This window comes from Pyxicephalus adspersus, chromosome 10 (assembly GCF_032062135.1).
Source record: "Pyxicephalus adspersus chromosome 10, UCB_Pads_2.0, whole genome shotgun sequence".
NCBI lineage: Eukaryota > Metazoa > Chordata > Amphibia > Anura > Pyxicephalidae > Pyxicephalus > Pyxicephalus adspersus.
Genome location: NC_092867.1, coordinates 46,515,566 through 46,533,939, shown reverse-complemented (window position 1 = coordinate 46,533,939; position 18,374 = coordinate 46,515,566). Strand labels below are relative to the sequence as shown.

The 18,374-nt window shown below is 38.0% G+C and overlaps 1 protein-coding gene across 1 annotated transcript; it reads right to left on the bottom strand.

Annotated features, from left to right (window-relative positions):
- Positions 1-2,228: 2,228 nt before the first annotated feature.
- Positions 2,229-14,039, bottom strand: C10H10orf53 (chromosome 10 C10orf53 homolog). Its single transcript, XM_072424022.1, has 3 exons — positions 13,891-14,039; positions 3,988-4,107; positions 2,229-2,418 (listed from the first exon to the last, which is right to left on the bottom strand). The coding sequence occupies exons 1-3, from the start codon at positions 13,985-13,987 to the stop codon at positions 2,354-2,356; spliced, it is 282 nt and encodes a 93-aa protein (XP_072280123.1). The 5' UTR covers positions 13,988-14,039; the 3' UTR covers positions 2,229-2,353.
- Between the last annotated feature and the right edge of the window lie 4,335 nt (positions 14,040-18,374).

The window sequence follows — 18,374 nt, the reverse complement described above, 5'->3', positions numbered from 1 at the left end:
GCATCTGAGTTGTTTCATTTAAAATTAATTGTGGTAATGTACAGAACCAAAATTAGAAAAAAGTTGTCTCTGTCCAAATATTTATGGACCTGTATATCTTTTCTTGGTTTGTGAGTAATGCTATGTCAAAGAAACAACAGGAAGGAGTAGATACTATGCTGTCACTAGTATTTTGAAAAAAAAAAAATGTAAAGTAAAAAGTAAACATGTAGGTGATAGTTTTTGTGAACTATTTTGAGATACAAAGGAAAAACTTTTTAAACATATCTGTGTTCCTGCCAAAAAGTAATAATACCCCATGAAAGCTGTTGAACTTCAACATTTTTTGACCTGGCAGACATTAGATTATTCAAAGAATAGCTACAGATAAAGGTGACATACCTAAATAAACGCACAAGAAAAATGTGCATTTTTAAAAATGTATTAAAATACTAATAGATGAAATAGTATACTGCTAAAAAAAAGGATGTATACCCTTTGTCTGGACAGTTATTATTTAACTGTTTAGCAGCAAGTGATTCTTTTAAGCATTTTGTGTAACTGCCCTGTGGTCTTTAACATTGACTTCAGTAATTGGTAACATTTTTAAAAACTTAGCAGCAAGCCGCTAAAGCCCTAGAATCAGGAAAACAATCCCAAATCAATACATTTACATCACTATGTTTCACACTTGTTAACACGTCTACTGCTTTTGTGGCCAAACATATCTATCTTTTATTCACAAGCATACAGCACGTTGTTTCGGAAAGCCTGGACTTTGCCTGTAAGTCTTAGGTCATATAGTAGTCTTGCTCGAATATTCTTTTTGGACAACAAATACTTTTTTTCTGTCACGCCACCTATGCCAGGTACAATTGGTTTATTCATTTTTTGATTGTAGATGCCTGCACTTTGACAAAAACTGTTGTAAGAGTTAGATCCCTATGAGACTTCATTAATTTGCAATTTGCATTAATTTGCGAAATTTGCATTGAATTTGATTTGATGTCATTAAAGCTTTTAGATTTGGAGCCAAATATAGCTAAAGTAAAAGGCATTTAACAAATAGCAATAGAAATTGGCTGAACACAATGACATTAGCCCTGCAAATTAAACTCCTGTCGTTGAATAACCAATCCGTCTGACTATGTTGACAGTTGTCATAGTCCAATTACTGGATTAGCTGAGCCCTACTATACCTGTCAATGACAGGATCTGACTGCTCATGCTCTCTGTGTAGGAACATACTAAGTTTTGGAGGAAATCCAAGCATGCAGCATGGTATTGTAAAAATGAGATAATATTCACAAACATAAAAACACTGATGGTACAAGACACAGGTAACAAGGAAAGTGCACTTTGCTGGTTTCTAGTCACTTTTTTTGTTTAGACGCAAGAAAAAAAAACAAAAAACATTCTTGGTTCAATAGTGTCCAAAATTGCTGCACTAGATGTTAATAAAAATACACTACCTTCTTTCTTGACAGAGTTGTCCTTCTTATCAGGAGTTAACTTACCTAATTGTTTTAACTGTGAAGATGGAGTAACAGTGTAGTGATGTAAAAATATAGTAATGTGCATTTTGCTCATTATACCGGGTGGTGGCAGAGCGCCTTTGGAGACAGCAACCTGGTCTTCAGAGAAGACTTTCATGTCACAATACCCTGTCATGTCCTTCAATTTGTCTGCTGTTGTATTTGGCCATAAAGTTTTGTGATTAAGTTATATCACATTTGTATGCTGACATGCAGCTGTCTGAAATCAGAAAAAGTAATCCATATTTACTGTATTTTCCATGCAGCTGTTAGGAAATCAGAAAATTGAATTGATACTTACCATAAATTTCCTTTCCTGACAAATTCCATGGTAGCATAAATCCCTCCCTGTTTAGCAAGCCAGTTATGTGATGATGTGCCCATGGGAAGTTTTAAATTTATTGACACGCTTTCCTTTGAGGATTAAGGAGTCTAATCTATTTTTATGCTGGAATGGACCTTGTAGAAAAAAAAATATAGTAAGCATTCAGTTTTACAAATTGTTTTTACAAAGTACTTATGAAGGGGGCCCATCAAAAACAATGGTAAACAAAAATTTTAACATTTTACTGGAAAACTGTGAAGAAAATTAGATTAAACAAATGCTTGTATTGGTAAAGTAAAATTGGCTCTAAGTGATCTTGAAACATTTCTGTTTTGTATGGTGAAATGTTCTTTGGCATATCTTCCAGAAAAATATCAGTGCTTTAGAAATTTTTTTTTATTAAACCTTACTTTTATTTTCTATTTTAATGTTAAGTTCAACATGATATTTTCTAAAAATTGAAATTTACAGCTTGATGGGGAATGGAAGGGTGCAGACAGATACAAAATATTTATTAGTAAGCTCTCAGCACTGCTTGTCTTGCATGTTCACAAATTGGGTCCAGCAGTCCATCACCTCCTGAAAAAGACAGATCACAGCAAAATGGAATTTGTCACTGCTTTTTCTTCTATTGTTTTGTTTATATGAAATGTATGCTGTACACACATACGTAAGTTAACAAATCACACCATGGTACTTTGGTCTTGCCAATAATACAATAATTATCCTAAACTCCCCCATATGACCAACAGCCTAAGCAAATATGATGTGATCTTTAAAAAGCAAAGCATTCTGAGCATTTCACATCATCACAGTCTGTTGTGTGCATTTACAGTCATGTGGAGTACACCCTTTTCAATTCTAAAATTTTACATATTAGGACACAATAAAAATTAATCTGGTTCAGCAGGTCCTAAAATTATTACACAACAGGTTTTACTGTCTAATTATTTATTTAACAAACCAAAATAGAGAAGCCATGTGTGAAAAACACATCAATAGCTTGTTGAACCACCTTTAGTAGCAATAACTATGATGATTGATCATTTTCTGTATGACTTTATCATTCACATCATTGATGACTTTTGGCCCAAGTCTTCTTTAGAACAATACTTCAGTCGTTATTAAAAAAAATAGAGAGCCTGGTCATGTGTCCTGTCAGCCACAAGACTGACTTTTTCTCAATCCAGTTCTCCCTCTGCTACACTGACATGACTAGAAAAAACAATGGTCAAAGGTCTGCAGGACATTTCTGTTGAACATGGTCAGTTGAGGTGTTCTCTATTCAAAGCCCAGGTTACAACCTAGTAGGCAGTGACAGAGCATTGTCATCATCATAAAGTGTCCCAGTATGAACCTTTTGGCAAAATCGCTTGAAATTGCATTGATATGGTAAAGTTTATATGCAATATTGGTGATTCAGATTTTAACTTAAAACAATTCAAAAACTTTTTCTGGAATTTTTGGTAAATCGGTATGTTTCTATGAAATCTTGTTTTTTTCCCCCCTAAATTTAGAAAAAACAACAACAGAGAAGAAGCTGGGGTTTCTAATTGGAACTTTCAGGTATATTTAACCTCCTGAGCAGTTCAATTCTGTCTGAGTTTATAAGTATAAAAGCGGTACTTTGTCTTTCATGAAAATGTATTTTATAATATAATAGTATGAGTATAATAAAGTTTGAAACACAAAATCATGTCAAAATAATAAATTTAAAAAAAAATTATTTAATATTAAACTTTGACATGATTTTGTGTTTCAAACTTTATTATACTCATACTATTATATTAAACTGTAAAATAAATTTTCATGAAAGACAATGTACCACTTTTAGACATATAAATCCAGTGTATTGCATTCAATACAGTTATTTTGTACTGGATGCAATACAAAATAATTTGAAATTCCCGCAGCACCCCTAGCAACGGCTGTGCAGCACCAACGTCACGGCGAACTCCTGGGGACTGTCAGTTCACTCGCCGGGGGACAGATCGACGAAAAGGACGCGGTCAGAGGATGGAAGTACACCGGAGGAGACCGATGAGACCAGGTAAGGCTTTATTTTTCATGACTACCCCGAGTGTGCCTTGGGGTATATATAGAGATTTCTTTTAAAAACATTAAAATACTTCATTGCATTTTCCTTACCAAAATCAAACTCTTTGATGTTGCATTGAAATACAGTTTCTCCATTTACTACAAGCTCCACAACATTCCGGTCTGATATCTCTTCAAGAACAACACTGTGTCCATCGGAGGCTAGCACAGCTGTCAAAAAAATGGGAATGTTCAATAACAGTGTTTACATTAATATTTGGACTATTGGATGTACTGAAACTCTGCTAAAATGTTGTATTGTATTAGCCAATTTCACACAGGAGTGATGTTTATCTTTAATGAGCAAACTGAAAAAAGGAAGACAAACATTTCCTAAAAGGAAAATTAAAACCAAAGTTTAATCTGCTATTACTTTGCATTGCCTTCCTATACTTTGCGTTTCCTTCCTATAAAATGCTCAGGAAAAGTTTAAATAAAACCTTTCCATTTTTATTAAACAACTTATTTTAGATTGAGGCACCTAATGTCTGGGCCAATTAGGTGCTAAACAGAAAGTTTTAGTATTGCCCACAGGTTAAGCTAGGCTTTGAAGAATTAAAATGACATAATTGAAAGGAATGAGCCAGGAGCAATAATTTTGGAAATGGTTAGATGAAACTTAATATCCATTAGCCAATAAATAACATGGGCTTTAATTTGCTTGCTGCAGCTTCATATGCACATTGGAAAAAAATATGCGATATTGATACTGTATAGAATTAGAAACCAGAGAAGGAGGTGCTATATACACAACACCATATTATGAACTTTGGCTGTATTCAGGAAATAGGGGGAACAATCCTGGTAGAATATATTATATTAACAACTGTTGTGCTGAGATAAATGATAAAAGGGCAAATATCACTGTGTTTATTTCATTGACACCTGGGTTGTCCTACATGACCTGCACATCTCCCCAAAGTTTTCCATGATCTTGAGATCAAGAGACTGTGATTACTATTCCAGCACCTTCATTTTCATTATACTGTAGCCACTAAAGGGTCATCTTGGCTTTGTGTTTTTAGCATTGTCAAGTTAGAAATCCAAGTGTGTCCCATGTGCAGTTCCAGACTGATAAATGCAAGCTATTCTGTGTTTTCTGGTAACACACTGCATTCATCTTGTCCTACATTTTTTACTCAGGTTCCTGTGATGCTGTAGTTCACCCCCCCCCTTAAATATCAGATATTGACCTTCTTGCTTCACAGTATGGATGGTGAACTTTTCATCATATGCCTTATTGCATCCTCTATGAACAAAGCATTTATGGTTGTGACCATAAAGTTACATTTTGGTCCCATTTTAGCACATTGCAAGTGAGTGGTTTTGTGATGCTGGTGCGGCTTTTTCCTGGCAGCCCATTCTTGTACCCTCTTCATTCTGCATCTTAAAACAGCAATACCAGTTGTTTGTAAAGAATTATTGCAACAGAAGTGGTTTGTGAGTTATTTGCATCTTGACAAATTGTCCTGGTAGTAATGGCTGAAATCTTGGTATGTCTACTTGATAAACCCAGTAACAAAGAAACCCCTTTTTATCAAAGTTTAAATACAGGTCTAGAGATAATGTTATTTTTACTTTCCCCATGGCTTAATATCAAGTAAAATCAGTGCTGCTCCGAATGAATGTATCCTTTACATAAAGTGCTCAGACTTGAGCCTTCTTTAATTGTTATCAGTATCTTCCCTAACTGAAACCTAAAGCTACGTACACACTTCCAATTATTATCGTTGGTAAACGAACGACGAACGATCCTGCACGATATCTGCGAACGATCGTATAGCACCGATCCTGTACATACAGATAACGACACGATCGTTCGTAGATATTGTACACACAATAGATGCGATCGTTTGAACGATACAGGAAGTTACGTGCACCACAGGAACGTTCGTTCATCACGCATGCTCAGACCATGGACGATCAATGAACGATCGTACACACGAACGATGGTCAACGATCGTCGTCCAATCCGATCCGCCAGTCCGGTCGTTCATTTCCAACGACTTTCCTCGTTCGTCGGCGTCGTTGGTTACTTTTTTTACGAACGATTTTTGCCCAATCGATCGTTCGTTCGTCGTTCATTTTGAACGATAAAAATTGGAAGTGTGTACGCAGCTTTAGTGTGTCAACTTGTCTGTGTATATCAGACAAACATTTATGGGAATGTAGAGGCATAAAGTTTATCAAGCACATTTGGGTGGTTTCAGTCATCATTACAAATTACATGGACCCGTGAAACAGCAAAGAATATATGGTACCTTGTGACCACTGTGCAGAAACCCAAACAAGCTTTTTGATAGGTAAAGCACTGACTCGCAATCAAGCTTTTTGCATGAGGCAAGTGAGTCAATTAGGTAATAAGAAAAATCCATTTGTTTGCATTGTATCTTGGAATCCAATCAGGATAACAGTTTTAAAAGGAATCCTTTTAGCCAGTAAAGCATAAAACATGTGGTGTATGTCTAACTCAGTGCTAAGATTAACTCTATTTTAAACCATTCACTTCACTGGTAGATTTTATTACTTATCCATTATTTACAGAATCTATAAACCACATTCACTTATGGAAAAAATAGTGGGGTTCTCCCTGAGATGGTCTGCAAATGTAAAGTTAGTGGCAGATACTTGTTAGGAGTACTGATAATGTTAAGTACAGGATGCAGAGCATGGTAGATAAATGTGGGGCTCTCCCAGGGTCTGTATATACAGGATAGAATAGAATATATAGGGTCATGGCCCTTACAGGATGCAGGGAGTAGTAGATATGTGTAAGGTCTGCTTGTAATGCTATGCACAGGATGTAAGGAGTAATACATACATGTAGGGGTATGTACAAGATAGATGGATTATTAGGTAAAAGTTGGGGGTATACCGGGCACTGTATGTACAGGACACATAGGTGGTATATTAAGAGTAATAGAGGCTGCACCCTGGGTGCACCCCCATGGACTTTATCCAAAAGCCATCACACACCACAATGACAATGATATGGGCCTCAATTCAGCTTTAACACAGGGATAGGGATCATAAATATTGCATATGATTACACATTTCAATCTCAAAATGTATATCTTGGTGTGTTGGTTATGTGAATAGGGACTAAGGAAATCAATGACTTTAATAAAAGACAAAATCATGTGACTGGTGTTCTAAGTGTGGATAAGCGGATCTATGTCCTCTAATGAATGTAATAAAGAATAGGCTTTTTTGTACGCACTGTAAAATCCATTTGTCTGCTTTTATGTGTTATTATTTTCTTTGTTTGTACTGCTGTTATTAATCTGAAGTTTGCCCATATTAGTGGGCTGTCTTTATTTTTCTTCCAGTTGCGCCTAGCATCTAACTCCTGCAGGTGGGAATATACCCAGTAGGAGTACCAAAATTTTTTTTTTATAAACTTACTGTGTCCTACTGGAAAAATTTTGGATCATTGAAATGTTCTTAAAAATTTGAGTTACTGGAAAAGGACAATTGGGCATTTTTTTTCTAAAAATGAACCCAATATTATGAAGTTAGTTCAAAACATTTATAAAGCACTGATAATGCCAAAACAACCAAAATAAATAAAAACACATAAATATGTCTTTCTAATTATCCTAATCACTTTGTGTTTCTGAAACACTGGCATGTGTCCACTCCTCATCATTCAATTAGCTCTTCAGAATGAAATCAAACTGTGAAAATATGATTACAGATTTAACAAAACATCTGAAGTAAATTGTTCAGACCAAATCACAGCAAGCCATCTCATTACTAAGGAATTTTCCATAGGTTTCCAACACAAGTTTGACATAAATTGTTTTAATTACCTAGTGCCAACTATATTAAGTAGCCTTTAGGAACAATCTGCCTTTGAGAAACTCTGGTAGGCTTATTGAATAGGACAGTGCAAAGAACAATGATATAACCTCTACCAACCATTTGATTTTCCATTATATCAGGTTATACAAGTGTAACCAAATGTCCATTTGTTAGGGGTTGCAACCCATTTTACATTCATGATTATTCTCCCTGTTACATATATGATCAGTTTCATTGTCTCTGTAGTTTTGGTGTCTCGTGGTATTAGAAAATATTATGATTCATATACATTAAATGTGTGTCAATTGGTTTACTATGTGCATGGATTTGCCATATGGTAATTGTGCTTAGAGTGGCAAATGTTTTTCCTAGATTTCTGTATGCCTGAAGCTTTTAATCCATTTAGTGACTGATCTTAAGTCCAATGAATGTTGGACCCCCCATTTCACCAGCCCGCTTGGCAGGGACATGTATGGAGCACAGAGTCTTAGACACCTGCCTCCCGTTTCACCAGCATACCCAGCACAAGGTGATGGACTTTAGGAGTTGATGCCCAGGTTGCCACTCCTGTACACACAGGGGTTGGTAATTGCTGACTGGATAGGTCCAAAGCGTCTTACAGGAGCGAAAGGCAGAGTAGTCAGACGAGCCAAAGGTCAAGGCAGGCGACAATCAGGAGTTGTCAGACAGAGCCAGGGTCAGTACACCAAAGTCAGAATCAGGACCAGCAAATGCAGACAGGGACCTGGAACAGAGCCTAGGAGAACTCCTTTTTTAGGCAACATACTGTTGCCTATTACTTCCTTATATAGGGAATTACGACCACGTGACTCACAGGTTTATCCAAACCCACCAGCAAAGGGAACGCTGGGGAAGAGACAGTTCAGCTGGTGTACAAATTTCCGTCAGCAAGTCCTCTTGGGTAAAGAGGCGGTTGTCAGGGAGTCAAACCATCTATACCAGAAAGTGACCAGAAAATGGGATTCTTGAGCAGAGTTGTTGCTGACAGCAGGGGAGTGCAAGGTGGGGGACACAGAAAGGGCACAGATCCCCGGGTTCTGCAGGGATCCGTGACACTTATATTTTTGTAGAATATATACCGACAGTAAGTAAAACTCCAAAGGAAAATATAATATTCATGGGACAGTCTTCTATGGCCACCATCTTACATTAGCCCTAGTGACCTACCATAAATATTAGATGATTGCTTCTTGCTTTGCATGAGACTGAAGGACTTGTAGCTGGCTAGAAGCAAACCTGTATAAATGTTTTAGCCCCCAATCTAACACCGCACTCTTCACCTATAGCAAGCCCCCGCTCAGCCTCAGGAGACTGGTTGCTTTTCCCAGCACACGGTTGCCCCCAGTACTTGGTGTGCAAGGAATGGTGTCTGGGGAAGAGCTGGCGGAGGACCAGGAGCCCACTGATAATGCAGTACCAAGATTCCAACAGACAAGTCCAGAATACAGAGCCAGAGGTCATACCAGATAATCTATCCACCAGACAAAGAACACAGGGGCAAACACAAGCAGAGTCGGGGTCACAGGCAAAAGGTCAGTTCAGGCAGCAAAAATTCGCAGGGTCAGAAACGGGCAGGGTCAGTAACGGTAAATCAGATGAAACTCACTCCAGCACAGATTAGTCCAGCTAAACGCTACAACAGGCACTAGTGACTGGGAGCAAAAAGGCTATAAAGTCCCAGTAGCCAATGGCCGTGCAAGAAAGAGTCAGGAACTGATCAGCTTCTAAAATCCCCTTCAGCTGTGCACAGCCTAACAGTGTGTGCTGAGTATGCCAAGAAAACACATTAGGCTGCAAGGCCTGATAAGCATGGGTTGCTGCTATTTTTTAATTCTCTTTGCTGCTGCAAGTGACATTGCTGGGCAAAATGGGCTGTGTGGGATATTGTGGTGGTGCACACGATGGAATTTCCAGCCCGATAAGCATTTCCTAACATTAGCTGCAGCTGAAATACAGAGATCGGTAAAAAAAATGAAAACGGTGTATAAAACCGTAGCCTTTACCATTGTACATCAAAGGTCACAGCCATCTTATAAACATTATCTGGTTTGTGTACATATAACGTTCTAATTGAGATTTCCTGGAAAATGTGAAATGGCCAGTTTATTACGGGCTATGATGTGGTACTGTCCTCTGGTGAAATTTGGCACTGTGGTACACCATATAAAAGTAAAATGATTTATGAATAGTCACCAGTTTATACGTAACTCTCATCGGTAATTTGGGAACCTCATGTTGCACTTTCTTCTTTCATTGTTTATATGAGGATATGACTATAAAACACTCTGTCTTGAAGTAATTAGATTTTGGTCCAACCTTAGTGAGTGGCACAGGGGTCAATTTATCTCAAAGTCTTAAAAGTTGTCACATTTTCATGTTAACACTAGTTAGGAGGTAAAAGGTTATCAGTTTGCCAGGCCCCTGGTAGCATTTTGAAGGCTGTTATGGCAGGAGGGTTACATTATTTTACTTGAAACACATGAAAACCATCATAAGATAATTTATCAAGTATCACAGTAATCTTTCAAAAGAACTTGAAGGGTTTAGGAGGTGGAAACATAATTTTTGTACTTACTAATCACAATTGTTTGTAAAACACCTTTGAAATACCTAGCAGGTGTAAGTCTACCTCACTAACCTTCAGGACTTTTACGCGCACACAAAGGACCAAGGCAAAACACAACAAGAAAGCCTCTTCAACGGCTCCCATTTATTTGTATTGTATTGAGTGGGCTTTGAGATTTTGTGATTTTTAGAGAAATTTAGAATCAGCCTATTCATTTTATATTTATTATAGTTTGGTATTGCTTAAAAAAAAAAAAAAAGCATAAGTGTAAATGTTAAACACATATAAGCAAACTGACTCTGCATTGTAGGAGATGATACCAGTGCTGGCAACTACAACGTTAGTGGGGGGGGGGGGGGGGGTTACAAAGAACTTCACAAACTGTTCACACAGGTGCCAGTGAGAGCAGGGGGAGATAGTAAGTAAAAGTGCTGATTATAATATTCCTAGACCTACCCAAGAATTTGAACCTTGCCGTAAAGGAGAAGCCCCATTGCAAACATATAAATATAGTAGAGTTACCATTGCCAAGAATTGAAAAATATAAAAATAAACCTTAAATACATATCAGAACTAGATACAGAAACATTGAAAATAATTGATTTGTATTTCAAGAGAACAATCAATAGACCTCATGTGAATTGGGGTATACAAACTATAATGTATGTTTTGAATTGAATGTCACAATTAAATGTTTTTACATTATATGTATTATTTTTCCATTCATTACATTAAGGTTAACATTAACATCTTCCCCACTTAGACAGACCACAGGATCTTATTGTAATTAAATCCCTGCAGTATCTGATTTCTGTTTAAACTAGTAGTGAAATCCAATGCACATTATACAAATATATTGTATTGCACTTCCTGTGCATATTATAGTAATAAATGCAAAATAGTTAAAAAAAAAAAAGAGTTGTAAAAGTTATTTCCTGGAACCTGGTGGATTATATTAACAATATTCATTTTGAATTTTGTAGCCCATTTCTATTTTTCATAATAGATTTGTAGGCCGGAAGTTGCCAACAGTATGAACTTAGCAGTATTCCATTCACAAAACACTCCATAAAACAATAATATATGCAATATTTTAATATATGCAGGAAAGTAAATTTTACACTTTCTGCCAAAAAAATTCAAACATATTTACGAAAAAATCTAAGCAAGGCAAAAAAGCACAAACCTATAGCCATATATGTAACCCTTTTTCAAAAATCAATAAGCATGTAAAAAGTATAGAGTATATAAAGGGTAGACAAAAAAGCCATTCACACTGAAATAGGAAGTACATTGATGAAAGATCTGATTTTCCTTCAAATTCTCATCCGTCCCTTCCAACATCCTCCCCCTCTTCAGACCCCAAATTTTCACCACTACGTGCAGAATATCAGTTAGCACCACCTTGACAGAATGGAATTTTTTTCAAAAGAGATAATTAAAACTGTGCATTCCAAGTATATTACCAGATCACTCCACTAAGTACAAAAATTGTACAGAAGTCCCGGTCCCGGTGAGTGTCAAATGTTCCAAATAAAGTTCCAAAAGTTAGGAGAAACCTAGAACCCTCCCCAACTTTTTGAAAATATCTACATTGAAGGAATAATTAGGTGGGGGGGGGGGTTCAAGGAATGACCTTAAAGCACAGTCGTGTACAGCCAATCTCTCAATAAATATGAAAACAAAATCCAATAAAACTAAAAAAAAGGGTATGTAGGAAAACAAAGGGAGGTTTTTTTGGTTGTAATAATATACAAACATCTCAATAATACCGTTTGCAAAAAGCAATATAGACTTCATTTAATAAGTCTGTAGTATACAACTATTTAGTTTTTGACAAGTGCATCAAGTGCAATGTGTACAGTATACTGTTTATACAAAATTTATCGATAACCAATACAAGATATGATGGATCCTTTCAATGTGGGGGAGATTAATCCTCTTATTCTAACGCATTTCAAATGCTTCCTCAGGGGATATAGGAATTGTAGAAAGCAAACATCTCGTAGGTTATGCAATAGGAGGAAGGACAGCTGAGTCAGCTGAGCCACAAATATGAGTGCATGGAGACCCGTAGCAAAGAGTAACCACGAAACATGCTGGCAGCACTGTGGCAGTGTTGCCTGTGTGGCTCCCTGGCAGAGTGCAGCATCCTGAACAGGCGGTTCCTTATTGCACTCTAAAGCCTCTGGTACCTATAACTTCACTTGAATGGCTGCTATACAGGAAACAGGTCATTCACACTGTCCTCTCTAAGTGCATCCTTTTCCTCTTTATTTTTATCAAGAAATTCCTATGCCTAACAAATTGAAACAGGATTTGTGTAAATTGTCTAAATCAAGGGTGCCCAACCTACGGCCTGCGGGCTATATCCCACCTGCGGAACTTTCTGATCCGGCCCTCTCCTCATTCCCTCTCTGCTAGATGTCTTTCGGGGGATGGGGGGCATGCATCTCCTATGTTTCCCTATCAAGATTATGCTGCCAGAAGCGGGAGCTTCCTGAGCATGCTCAGTGTTACTCCCTGAGAGTGGGCGTGTACTTTAGACCTGGCAAACAGCTGTGGCTGCTCCCCGTCCACCTTGTACTGTGAGATAATCCCAGCAGCAGCATGAGAGCTGTGTCAGTGTCCATGCAGCTGTCATTATCCCCATGTATAAACCTTCATATCTCTTTTACTGATTTTATAGAAATGTCAAATTTTCAGGGTACCAAGGGGATTTAATTCCAGCCCCTAAATATAACAAGCTGCCAGATACGAGGGCAAAAGCATAAAATTCTAACAACAGTCCAGGATATTTTCACAAAAGGGTAGGCTTTTTCAAGACTAGGATCAGCAAATTAAGTTTGCATATTGGGGACCCCCTGGGGGACACTCTCATGGCAATGAAATCTCGGGTATCAAAGGTGCAGCCTTCAGCCTCCTTTGATACTTCACTTATCCCAGAAGGCTCTGATCTTAATGTCCCCCCCCAAAAAAAACAAAAACAAAAAACAAACACACACCTTTTTGGCTTGTCCACACTTTCACATAATGCAAAAAATGTGGTGATATGTCTGCTTCAAAGTGGACCCACCACTAACTTAGACAGCTGGCTTGTGCCTCCATTTTCCCAAATAGTGAGAAGTGTACCTAAAATGTACCCTAGGTGGGTCCTTCTGGGAGCATCCCTATGGAATGCAGAGCAGCTGAAATCTTGCGAGACGCTCTTGGAATTGATGGGTAATCTTCTGGCCAGATTTCTCCTGCACTGCACCCAGCAATGTGAAGGATGGCAGGAAGATGCCCACATCCAAATTTTTTTTTTTCAGATATATTTTTTACCTGAAATTAGTGATTTGGTATTTGGAAAGTGTAAGGAAGGGGTGTTTGAAGCATAAAGTAACATTTTGCTACAATGTAAAATGAAAAAGAAAAATGAATTGTACTTGTCGTTTTATATCTCAGCTACCCAGACACACACCCATGTCAGAAGCATGTACAGTAGTTCACGTGACCTACTACTTTTTGATTGCAGTATAATGGCGGTCCGATATATAAAGCATTGACGATCCTTTCCTTACCTTGCAGCCCCTCCAGCCGGGACAGCCTATGCTGCACCACACCGGAGCAATTCATGTACGGGCCGTATCGCAGGGTGACCACAGCCTTGTCCGGCATGTTCAGTGAGCTCTGCTCGGCACTCGGCGCGGCCTCGTATGTCAACACTGCGGTCACCACGGCAACCATAAAGGCCGCAGTGAGGAGTGTAGGGAGGCGCCGCCATTCTTATGGTGTGCACTGATTTCTAGCACAGTACCGGCTTTTCCAAGTTCGTCAACCTTTTATTATTGACAGTAAAACTTTGAAAAAAAAAAAAAAAAAAACAGTTTATCTGAGCACATTGTTGTTTCTGTTCCCCAGACGTTCCAAAAATAAAGTTAATAATTATAAACAAAAAGTTTATCTAAAACATTTCATTTAGGGTTTTTGATAATGTAAGAGTAAAATATGTTGCATAATATTTTAAATGCACTTCAACGGGCCAAAACAACTTGGACAATTACTTTTTTTTCACATTGATACACGTTATCGCAATGCAGGGGTGAATTGGTCCTCATGGCCTATCTATGCATTTGTGCTGCAGTATGCACCCAAGTCACACCTTGATGTAATGGAAAATAAAGGACAATTGCTTTTGGGGTCACTGGACAAAGTATGCAGATCCAGAAACAGATCTATTTTCGGTAATAGGGCAGCAGTTGCTGGTCCACAAATTTGGCGGGGGTGCCCCCAAGCAGGATGAAGGGAAGGATCCCACTTGGGGGCCGCATCGGCCAGAGCTGTGGACCATGTCCCCTGTATGGATGGGAGAGTGGGCGGTTTCTGGCATCATGACATCACTCTGGGGGAGTGACACACGGCTCCCCGTGTATTTACGGTCCGGAGTCGGTAAATTTAGTGGCCCGTGGGTCTGAAAAGGTCGGCGACCACTGGTTTCGGGGCTCAATACTGAAGCAAAGCATGGCACAGAGGCAACTAACATTTTTGGAAGCAAAGTTCAGCTATAGCAGCCATCTGTCTTTTATAATTATCCTTTTTCCCAATCAATTTTAACCATAACCGCTGTAGAACCTGATTGTAAGCCTTATGCCTGTTCCAGTGCCAGCTATTTATGTCCTCAAGTGCTCTGGGTATGTAGGGCAAAACAACATTTTCACTTTAAGGACTCTTTAACACCCCTGTGCTGCATTAACAAATATCATACCATTAAAAATATAAAATATCATACCATGGGGGTGCCTAATACACAGGAACACACCAAAAATGTACCTGTATATAATTTTAGCAGATTTGAAATATACACCAACTCTTTCAGTGCTCATCAAACTCATCAGCCTTTGTCAACTTCCAACATAAAGTTGTTGCAACCACTAAATAGTTGTTTTTACTATTACTTTTACTAGTAGGAAAAAAATTCTGTGCAAAACTCTGCTGACCTATCTGTGCCCTCTCCAAAGAAGTGCCATTGAAAGGAGTTTAGGTCAGAACTCCAGAAACTAAAGCAGAGAGACACAAAGAAGGATTTAAAGATTTGCTATTAAAGCTGATAAATAAACTTTTCTTTTAAATGTATTAAAATGTCATCTGATGGGATCACTGACCAATTTTTTTTTTTTCAAGCTAGATCCTCTTCTTCATACGGTATTAGCTAAAGCAGAACTTGAGCTGCTGCCTTCTACTCTTACATCTGCTGGAAAGAAGCAACTCAAATACAACATTTAAGTAATCTACCTGGATACATTGTTGAAACACATACAGTACAGTTTTATTCAGCTTGGATTTGTCATTCCATGTATGTGTATCCATTTTCATTCATTTTTTCATTCTGGAGTAGGAAAGGTTAAGAGCTCATGTCATTTACTGCTGTGTCCTCACTGGGATGAGTCCAGTGCTTTGTTTAATAAAGAATGCTTGTTTATTTGATTGCTAACTTTGGTTATTAAGGTATAAAGCAGGTGTGCTCCTATCGGTCTGTAGATACACTAGGAGTGTGCCCAATGTGTGATCTAGTAACCATGACATTTTTAACCCACATTACACATTACAAAAACAAGCTTGCATATTAGGAGTATTTTCTTTCATTATGTGTGGTTTCCAGGTGTTCTGTGTAAGGGCACCTTTGTATTCCACCTGCTGGGTACCAGAGAATAGGAAAAAAAAGCTGTTGCTGTGCCATAGCCTGAAGACATCACTAACATCTACAGCCAAGCTGTTACCACCCTGCCCACAGATAATCTGTCCAGCAGCTCGCAGCATCCTTAGTCTACCTTTAGCTTTGCAGAGATTTGCCTTTCTTAGCATCCCCTGCACTGACTCTGAGGTTGTGTACAGCTGAAGGGGTTTTACAGAGCATGTGTAGGAGCCAATGAGCAGACTAGTTCCTGCTTCCAATCTTGTCCTGCTATTGGCTGCTAGCCTTAATCATACCTCTCTGGTTCCAGGCTCTGGTTGCTGGATCATCAACCTTGTTACCTGAGACTAGCTTAGCTATTCTCCACCATTTTGTGTCTTTTTGGATTCCTGCCCTGGACCTCCAGTATGATTGTCTGCCGCTTTCCCTGAGCTGTGCTTGAACCTTAACCACGCTTGCCTGACCTGACCCGTGCCTAGACCTAGACTATGCTTGCCTGCCCCAGCCTCCCGCTGTTACCCCACTCAGTACCTGATCTTAGCTGTCCCTACACTGGAGCCCTCTGTTCCGCTTGCCCCTGGTGGGGTAAACCTGGTGACCGCGACCTGGTGTTCTCCCTGAAGCAAAATAGTCCCTTGAGGGCTTCTCTGGTGAAGACTGGGAGACATTTTTACTCCGTGCCTCAAGTAATCCGTACCCCAGGGTATGTAGCCCTAACACAAGCACAACATTGGGGCATGGAATGGTTCACTCTACTGCATGTTCTGCAAATGTTTACAGTTAATTCCTGTCTTCAATAGAGGAAACTACTGATGTAGGATGGCATTGCAGCTACCTTTAGGTGAGTGGGCTGGATGAATAGTAGTAGTTCATATTTATTATCAGTAAACTAGGTAGGCTTAAGTTACATGTGTTTACAGAGAACCTCCCTAATGTGGAACACTTTATTTTCTCCTTGACAATAAAACATTAGGGCCTATTCACAGCAGCCTAGTCTACTGCAATCTAAAGGAGCAGCAAACACATGTATCAGTTTTGAGAACAGGTCCTGATACTCAGTACCCAACTTGGTGCTTATGATTTACATACAGTTTATTAGGACTGTAAAAAACAAAATGTTAGCAATTTGTATTGTGAATAATTATTTGACAAAACTTTAAACTCCGTTCTTCAATTGACTAGCATTAGTGCTTCCTAAAACAGAAGGTGCCCCTGGGGTTAACATACTACTAGTTCAGAACCATTGCTTTTATACAATGGTGAGGCGGATGCTCATATAGTTATTTATTATATTACAGATTCCTCTGAGACATGATACTCCAATAGGAGAAAAACATCAAATAGCTTGTCTTTATGATATGGCTATTGTATATGTCAGCTAAATCTATGAAAGGTTTGGCCATCCAGTGTTCAAAATTATTTTAATGCAAGCAGACTTCTTTAAACTGAGAGGATGTTTTTACAGACAAATTCTTTTACTTACATTATAATATCTTTAAAATGTGTTACAAAATAATTCAGAATGTTTGATCTTTAAACATTTCTGGCACAAAGTACTTCATACCATATCTGGTCACAGTGTACTTTTTATGCTGTATTGTGTAACTGTGTGCGTGACTTCAATAATCCAGATTTAAATTTATAAAGAGTGTATTTTTATTTATTTTTTATATATTAACATCTAAGCATAGAGATTTACTTTGTTAAGAGAAACAATAAAATCGTCACACAAAAGCAATGATGTTTTCCACATTATAAAAATAAAATAACACTGTTCACTTAGCAGTTTAAAAGAGATCAGCATTATGTTTTAAACTCAATAACACTTCTTCTATTGATAAAAATAAATTTAGACTCTCTACAATAGATACATTTTGCATGGGAAACTAGAATTTACGATGTAGAAAATAGATATACACAGAGCACAGACAATTATGATACCTTAATAAGTATTTCGGCAAATTCAGTGTTTTTCTTCAATTAAAGATATATCATTATCAAATATTGCAACACTGTTACATGCATACCATTTGTTTAGAGAGAGAAATTCTTCACAGTGTGTCTGATATACTAAGATTGATTCTTTTTAACCAAATGAACATGGGGAGAATGTGGAATAGGAGTAATATCATTTTAAACAATAGGGTGCTCAAAGCTCCTATTTTACCCCCCCATCTGTTTTGATACATGACACACCCCAACAATGATTTTTGTGCAGTAGGTGGTAACCCTTAGCATTAGGTCAACCATCATCTTTCACTGTACTGACTGCTGAATTGATTAAAGGTAAATGTTAATAGGTTGCACATTGTTTTTCCACTGTTTACCTGGATAAACCCTACTGGGATTCATTTTAATATTGTTTTGAAAAGA